Source organism: Diprion similis, chromosome 7, assembly GCF_021155765.1.
Source record: "Diprion similis isolate iyDipSimi1 chromosome 7, iyDipSimi1.1, whole genome shotgun sequence".
Taxonomy (NCBI): Eukaryota; Metazoa; Arthropoda; class Insecta; order Hymenoptera; family Diprionidae; genus Diprion; species Diprion similis.
Window position 1 is genome coordinate 4,174,857 of NC_060111.1, and position 9,251 is coordinate 4,184,107.

General features: G+C 36.2%; 1 protein-coding gene across 1 annotated transcript; it reads left to right on the forward strand.

Moving 5' to 3' along the window:
* Window positions 1–568: 568 nt before the first annotated feature.
* Window positions 569–8,927, forward strand: LOC124408012. The gene is made up of 3 exons (XM_046884648.1): window positions 569–782; window positions 7,329–7,461; window positions 8,770–8,927. Exons 1-3 carry the CDS (start codon window positions 774–776, stop codon window positions 8,877–8,879), a joined length of 252 nt encoding a protein of 83 aa, XP_046740604.1. The 5' UTR covers window positions 569–773; the 3' UTR covers window positions 8,880–8,927.
* Window positions 8,928–9,251: the final 324 nt, after the last annotated feature.

Consider the following 9,251-nt stretch of genomic DNA (forward strand, 5'->3'; position numbering starts at 1 on the left):
ACACATAAGTTTATAATTAGTTATCAAGGCTGTAATATTCCATAGCGATGAATATACGCTGAAGAAACGAGCGCAGAAACGAATCGCGTTATGCCTAATATTCGAAATCGAAAGTCTTTAACTAAGTAAGTAAATAAATTCGTGCGAAATCAACGAATTAGATGCCTGAGTGTAGATAAGTTGAAGAACATTGCGAAAGTAAATTGTTCAATCATTAATTCACAAATATTCCTCGACTATTTTCGATCTTTGTTGTTTCTTTCTTTTATTTTATTTATTTATTTATTTATTTATTAAAAGTTTAAACATTTAAATCGTTATTGTAACGATACCAATTCTGCTGGAATCTTTTTGTAACCGTAAAAACGAGCCTCTTCTCACTGCAGTAGAAAAAAGAGGAGAAAAAAGTAAGCAAAGAGACACGAGGAAGCGAATTTCGCGCTTCCGGAAACCAGCGTCAACCCTTCCAGCCGGTTTTACCCCCGGGGCTTCGGCCACCTTGACCGTCACGTGGATAACCGGATGGCGGGGGGCCCGTGGCCTCCGTCAGATAGATATAAGTCCCAGTCAGGCCCCCACCTTGAACAGAACACGATACCAAGCTACACAGTGTGCCTTACCCCTACGGTGCGAACAGTTGTTGTTGCAAGAACGCAACCTGCTACCTCAGTAAGTTTGATCAGTAAGTCGGCGAATCGACGAGAGTGCAGGTGAAAAACGGAAAAACTCAGTAAATCAAAAGAAAAGAAACGAAAGGAAAACTCCTAGACACCATGAAATTCGTGAGTATAAACATCGTACAAAAACCATCCCCAACACCCAGAATATTAATAATAAATCAGTGAATTTATGTGACTTTATGTAACGTTAATTTTTACCGCGAAAAGTGAAGGTTTGAAATTATTTTTCATATTAATTTTCGGGTTTACGTTTTATTTGTTAATCAGGTAGTTTAAATATATTTTAGAGAACATTTGTCTTTCTTTTATTTATTTATTTATTTTTTTTTTTTGTCTTTGAAATAATAACGGAGGAAGTTTTACCGGGACACGTTAATGGTAATTTGAGAACGTCGTATTTCGTCATTACATATAACGCGTACGACTTGCTCGTTTCTCGAGTTCACATATGTATGTATATATAGTAGTTATGTGCGTACGAGGCGAAAAGCGTGAAGAAATTTCGAGCGATCATGTAACTCTTGTCGTGTACAGTTGTTTGACCAGTAAAACTCCGTCAAGTGAAGACGTCGTCGTAAAAATAAATGAAATGATGCTCGGTAAGGATCGTCGTCGTAACGAAAGTGAAGATAAATATAATACAGACGTGATTATGCGAGATGATTTTATTAGAGTTGTTAGTTTTGCCAAGTTTCAATCGATAATTATCCGTAATTTATGCGGCTAATTATTTCATTCTTTAAAAATTTTCTTTCTTTTTTTTCTTGTTCTTTTAATACAAGGGAAGAAAAAAAAATTTTACGAATCAAGAAATTAAATTCATGAAAATCAAGGCCGTTCAGTTTTTCGAAATCTTATTAGCACAAGTTTAAAAAAAAATGGATTCAACCGTGTCTCTTTGACATTATATGTAGTCGAATACGTCGGTATTGCGTAGACGTTTCTCTATAGACGTATGTTGATTTTTATTTTTTATTCAAAATGAGTAAACTGCCTTGACCGGTGATCAGGAACGAAATGGAACAAACTTTTCATCTCCTTCTTCGTCGCGTTCTTGAAATTGATCATGATAAAGAAAAAAAAATAAGAAAAAAAAAAGAAGGAATAATCATATATTACAATAATTCGTATAACGATCATCTCGACGTGTCAAAGATGCCGCTGACGATAGTCCAGCGCCGGCGAGTGACGAAACGACAAATCGTAGTAAAATCCTGATTCATTCATACTCGGTGATGTCGCGTTTTATAGCCCTGGGCAAAACAGGTCGACCCACGATGCTGGCTTCGGCCTTGCCGGAGGCGTGCGGAAATGACTAAGATGGCGCATTCATTTTCACGATCCTTTTCGTCATCGTAACGATTTTCAGCCCAGACACTGTAGCAGAAAAAGAAAAGAAAATAAAGAGAAAGAAGAAAAGTACACCTGAAATTTCTATCATTTAATAGCTCTATTTTTTTTTTCTAATTCGAATAGACTCTCTAGAAGCTTCGGTCGCCATTTTGGATCTATGATTCAAGTCATAAAATATCGTGATCGAGATCGTGGACACAACATTTTTAGCACCGAAATTGTAGGGACTTCAATTTTTTGCAGTCTTAGTTATTACTGTATTTTTTATGAGAAAATTGACAATTTTTTTTACGGAAAAAAATTTTTACAAATAAATTCAAGATGGCAGTGGTTGAAGTTAGCGAAAAATTAATTGGTTTTTTCAACGGCTTGACTTGTTACAAGTAAAATTATCCAAACCCAATTTTCATTTCATATTACAATTTTCTTTTACAAACTGAACACCTTTCTGAATATTTCGGAAAACAGAGGGGATCGAAAATTTGAGAATCTTGTGATTTTCAGCTTGTAGATTGATTTTCTATTTGAGCTAGAAAGTTCTTTTCTTTCACTTTCAAGCTAAAAGAATAAATCTTAATAAAAAAAAATTCTTTCATTAAAAATTATCAACAAATTCATAGTGTTATAAGCAATTAAAATGCTTAAATCGATTTTTAACAATTCTAGAACTACGGACTTCTAGGTTACTGTGACAACTGAAACTAGTTAGGAACCGTGCTAAGTAACCAATTAGGTACACAAGTAATTTCTTACGGTATAGATGAAAAATAAAAATCCCTGCAACTGTCTCTCCGGCGAATAAAAATCGTCCGTGAAAGGCTCGGTCGCTTGTTCAGGGTTCGCTTTCATGTCGTGATCAGCCATTATCAACTGTATCCTGTACCGGGAAAAGTAAGCTAAATTGATACTCGATATACGAATCGGGTCAAAAATCACTCGGTATTGACGAGAACCAACCGATCGTCGAGTGCCGTTTTTATTTTTTAAATTGCATGTATTTCAATCCGAAGCCAGAACTTGATGATTTCTGAAACCCAGATGGCGGATATAAAATCGAAATTTTTGGGGTGATTAATAATCGTAACGAAGCTTTCGGTTTTTCGTAAACTTGATTCATTCTTCAATAGCGAATTGTCAGAAAGTCTGCAGCCACAAGCTGCGGAGGTCTCAGTCTTTATGTCGTACTTTGACAAGTTATAATATCCTTGAACTTTTGTTCGTTGGTTTAATGGGCATACCAACACGGCTGCTCATAATCTAACTCGTGGTTTGTCCAGAGTCAAAGGTATTTGCTTCTCGTATCGCGTCATTCCCGCTGATAGATAAGGGAATTGTGTCTATTGATATAAAACGTATCATTATACGTTGTGCAAACCGTTGTTCTGCACCGGCTACACGTCCTGTACTTTACACGTGTCTCTATATATACATATATATGGATAAACATGCAACACCGCGATTAGTGAAATCTGTCAATCAATTCAATACTTTACCAGCATATTTCAGACTTTCGTGATTTCTCGTCCGTGGATTTAAAACGAATGAAATTAGTTCCACTCGCAGCACCGATATATCACGTATCTCCGTCATATTACACGCGTGTCGCAAATTATCGTTCGATTTTTGACTATCTCTTTATTTGACGAAAAATTCTCTTTTTTGTATTATTTATTCACACAGAATCTCGCTTCTATCATTTTAATGGAGGGGGGGATTAAAGTTGGCGCCGTTTAATTGTAAGTGCCTGGCATTCACGATCGACTCAATTCTACCCATTGACCAATATCTGTGATTTGAGCTGTCCCGAGGTACAAGCGTAGAGTCGACTCGACTCGATTCGGTCAACCGTGACTATTGAGCCTGGATTCTTAGAGACAGCCGGCTGTGTTCTAGCCTTGCGTTTTGCCGCTTTTAACAGTATCTGATTCCGACACTCGAGATAACTCGGCTTGCCAATTCGCTCAGCACGGGGTCTCTGGCTAATAAAAGGATGTCGGTCTTACATCGTGACTACACCGTGCAAGAAATAACTCGAGTCAATTACAGTGCAGCTAGTATCGAGCTGCGTGTGGGATAATAAATAAATGATAGTAATAAATGAAATTTGCGAAAGTATTTCGCTACTCTGTGGAGTTTTCGAACGTGAAAATAAATTTTATTACTTTATTGCAAATTTTTTTTATAATTATATCGCGTTTCGGGGTGGAAAAAATCGGGGGACTTGAGTTGCAAACGACGTTGGAGTGCAAGTCGGTTCGTTGAATAAACTCGATCGGCACTCCGCAAACTTTCACATTTTACCGATCGTGGATTTTAAGCTGTTTCGGTTGGATTACGCGAAGACAATGCTGTTATGCGCAAAGAAAAGGAGGCGAAGCTGGTTACGCAAATATATACGGACCTTAAGCCGTTAACGTCGAGTTGCCAATTTTTTTATTATAATTTGATCGGGAATTTTTGAGAGCAAGATGTCGGTGATGATAATTTTTCGATTGAAGCCTGAGATATTTTTGTGCAATTGCAAAACGCACGTCGTTGATTCTTCGACACGCAATATTCGAGCTGGCGGAACATCCGTCACGCGAATTTGAATTTCCCGGGTCTCTAATTAACAATTTCCATCCAACATTCCTCGCGCGTTTCTCATCGCGGAATATAACGAGATCTTGTTCTTGGTCGTCTAACGTGATAATTAATTGTCACGCTGCGAGAGGTTTAATAATTAAATGGGAAAACGTGACTTGACGAAATTCGAAAAGGAAATGTTTAATGATTTCAGATATTGAATATTCTAGATAAGGGATCTATGATTGGGAGAATTTCGATTTGCAAACTGAAATACAGAGATTTAATAGACGCAGCACGAGTCTAGAAAGCATGACCATATAATCTCGGCTGCACTGTGCGAAGCTATCAATTGCAATGCGTTATAAATTATGGTGCAGAATTAACGATAGTCGGTGTGCAGTTGCAGGCCTCATTATGTTTACGCCTTAATTAATTGATTCATTCGTCCCGTGTAGGTATATTGAGTCGAAAATATGAAGCAGTTATGTTAATAATAAAGAAAGAATCTCGTGTCTAAGTGTCTAATTTAAATCCTCCTAAATCCTTCGATCAAAATTTTTGGATAAAGGTCAAAATGTTGAAAGATCAGAATTTGCAAGGGTCACAATTTTGGTTTTTCGGGGCGGGGTTGAATTTTTAAATTTTTATTTTTCGACAAAAATTCCGATGATTCAGTTTTTAAAAAACTCTTTTTCGTCATTTTTATTTTCTTACTTCAAGTTCTGCGGTAAAAGAATTCGGAATTAGGCGCTTTTGGAAAAATTCAAATTCGGAATTTCAACCCCGCCTAGTATTTCCATCTTCTGTATAATTTCAAATTTAATAAACTCGATTTTCGTGTATTTTAACAACCCACACTGTCACCCTTCTAATTTCTAATCGTAAAACGTAAAGCGAAGGTTCGAAAGGTACGGAATAAGCTGCATGTCTTGCACCGATAGTCATTCGGTCACACGGAAGTCTGACAATCAGCCTAGAATACCGCTCAGACCGAATCAAGGCGTCTATTTCCCTCAGAGAAATTGAGTCTCTTTAATTTCGGATGAAAAAAAGGTTTGAATTCATTTTGCGAGAAGAGAAAAATCCACATCTTGATTTCCAAAATTGCAAAAAAGTACCGGTGAAGAAATTTGAAATTTGAAGAATGTTTCGCTCGAGTAAAACTTGTATGAATAATAACGAGGAATGTGCATAGGTAATTGCAAAATGGAATAATTTTCGTAAATCATAGAAAATAGACTTTTCCTAGAAACGTTGTAAATTTCATTTCCGACCTGTGAGGAAATTGGAGATCATTTTTACACAGCGGAGCCGGTGTTTTTCTGTAATAACGGTAATCGATAGATCGTTAAATCGGTTAGCGAAAAATTCTTTATAATTATCGAGCCATTGTTCAGGAACACCTTCTAGAAATGTGAAAGTTACAAAGATTGCGATAATGGGCGCACATGTTGCGCCTGGTGGCGCGTAAACACACGTCTCTTAACGTTGATAACATAAACGAGGAAATTAAAACTCGCCCATTTTTATTTCTCCTTTTATATTTTTATCAAATCTATATTTATTTATTTTTTTTATTTTTTTTCGAAAATTGGTACCCATTTTCAAAATTTTAATCCAACCCCTGACTCGATCGATGATCTGTTTTCAGATCGTTTCAAGGGATCAAGTCAATGCATAACAAATGCGGTAACTGGATTACGAGTTTTAATTATGTTATTGGTATTCGGACTTTCTTATTTTGCAAATAAACAACTTTCCCGCTTCGCGTTGCCGGCCAATTATTAGTTGAAATAATATCTTGTACAATGGCGCTGGGTGTACATAAATTATTTATCCACCGGTGTAACATTGATCGTTAATATTTCAACTTGATTGCAATAATAATTATACCGGCTTCAGAAAGGCGTTTAAAACTTTATAGCTCATTACTCAATACGCAAACCTCGAGTATCCTACGTTTATATACGAATGTCATGCGGTATATTACGTATTAAAATCAGACAAGCTTTAACCGCGAAATTTTTCTGCACATCTGAAATCGTTACTCAACAACATCTTCTTTACAACTTGGATGAAATAATTTCTGCAAAGATTTTTTTTCTCTCTTCTTCTCCTTCTTCTTCTCGTTTATTTCTTTATTTATTTATTTACTTTTTATTACCCGGTGTTATATAGTTGTAGCAAAATATCTTTTCGCCTTCTTGTGCACTTCGCGTTTATTCCTTTTTCATTTCTTTTTATTCCTCCTCCGTAATTCCCGAATGTGTGTAGAATCAGTTACAAAAGTTTATTCAAGGCCCTAGAATATATACGAGATTCGTTGAATTTCTTCTCGACTTTGAGTATCGTAAAGTTCTTGCTCGCCGCGAACAGGGAAAGAGAAAAAGGGAAAACGGGAAAACGTGTCGTACCTACGCAAGACGTCGTCGTCGACAGAATTTAGCGGCTGTGTTCACCAGCCGCAATAACAAACTTTTTACAAGTCTCACCTTGGCCGGTTGTAAAAATCCGAGAATACGCAATATCGGATTTTGCCAAACGCGTAAACTCTCTCTCTCTCTCTTTCTTTTTCTCTGTAGAAACAAACTCCCAGAAGCAACTCGTTCCAAGTACGAGTAAAACTAAACGAAACCAAAAACAAAAAAAAAAAACGAAGTTTAAAAAAGTGAGAATAAGTTTACAAAAAAACTCGAATTTCAACGCAAAAATTATTATACTTTTCAGATCACCTTAACCGTCTGTTTCCTCGCCATCCTGGCCGGCGTCTTTGCCCAGCGATTCCACCCGCAATTCGATGCTGACTTTGCGTCCTACTTCCCGATGAGATCGAACCTTAGGGATGCCCGATCTAACCGAGGTGAGAAGGAGTTTATCCCGAATTTTTAATAGCAAGAAATCGATAATTTTCGCATAAATAATCTCATAATTATATTATATTCGTTGTTGGTATTAAAATCACGTGGGAATTTCTGGTCCTGTTTTCCATTGAATTTTTGGTTACTCGTTGGAATTTTCTTTTTTTTTTTTTTTTTCGTTAACCGTTCAGGCATTTCGGATTGCCCAATCTTGTCCGCGGTCAAAAAGTCGGTGAAAAAGCATCAGATCTTAGATCAGCTCTTAATCGTTACGATCGTTGATCAGCAGACCGTAGAGGATGAGATTGGAGTTATTCGGGCATTCTAAGACCCAGAAAGAAAGAAAGCAGCGACGGTGAAAATAAGACAAATTATACGGAAAATCAAGCGACAATTAGATCACTTTGTCAAAATTTTGCGGTATTAGAGATATTTGAAACTGTAATTTTTATTGCAGACTCGTTAAACAATTAGAAAGTTTCGTTATATATTTTCTACACACTTTTTCTGACAATGTCATAAATGTGTACATCGAATTTATGAACAGGCATACAATTTAATACTACAACGTTACGTAATAACTTCATAATGATCGATAGCAGATTTCGAATAAAGTACCTCAAGTTTTTAAGCGTGTAATCAAAGTCTGTACACACTTTCTTCGTTTTTCTTCGTCTTCAAATTTTCATACAAAATATGAGATTTCTAAGATTTTTTGCAAGTTTTTTTTTTTTTTTTTTTTTTTTTCTTCGGCAAAGTTGGTACATTTCCTACAATTTGGTAGAAAAAATTACTTTCGCCAGAATTTGTAAATATGCATAGTTTTTTTTTTATAAAAAACTTGTAGATTTTTAGAATGAAAATTTCAATTTCTTCGGCAAGAAATCTACAAGCTGGTATTATCTTCAAAGTAAATTAACAATTTTTTACGAAAAACTTACGAAAAATAATACGAAATGTTTCAAATTCAAGTCAATTCAGTTGCTCGGGAGGATTAAATTCAATTCATCAATTCCTCGAGGGTATAAAGTAGAATCAACGAACTTACTTGACACGTGAAAATTCGCAAACGATAATCAAATTTCGGTGGATATGCCACGAAACACAGCTTCGAACACAATTAATTGACATTACTTTCCTTACATCCGCGACGCGATTAATTAATCGACTCGCGTGGAATCAGAAATCGAAAATTAAAGAAAAGAAACAAAATAAAAAAAAAAAAAATAAATAAATAAAAAAAATGGCAATTATGCAACGAAAAAAGAGAAGCTTAGGGCTGGTATAAAGCAAGTTGAATTTGGTCACAGGTCCAGTCGTATTTCCTCCGGGTCCACAGTCCGGCAGCGATGAGACAAGCGGCGTGATCGTCGGAGCAAGTGGCTACGGATTCGTACCCCCAGGTAACCAGAAATACTGAGATCTTCGCCAAGGTTGCAGGGAATAATTAAGGAAAATATCAATCAACCCAAAAACGGCCAAATTCAGCCTCGCGCCGTCCGAATTGCGAGGAAACGACGCTGCAATTCGATTCCGCGCGTTCCTCGACCACATGTATAAAATATCCACACATATATTATACATGCGTACATACATGTATGATGTATATATATATACACACATATACACACACGTGTACATCAAACACTGGACCCTGTCTATCTGTATAATATTTTTCACATTTTATAGACGAATTAATTAACACTCGACAGCACTCACCCAGCACTTAATTATAAATAAACGCTATTTATTTTATTATTATTATTTAATAACCTCTTCAGGTGTGTGTTTT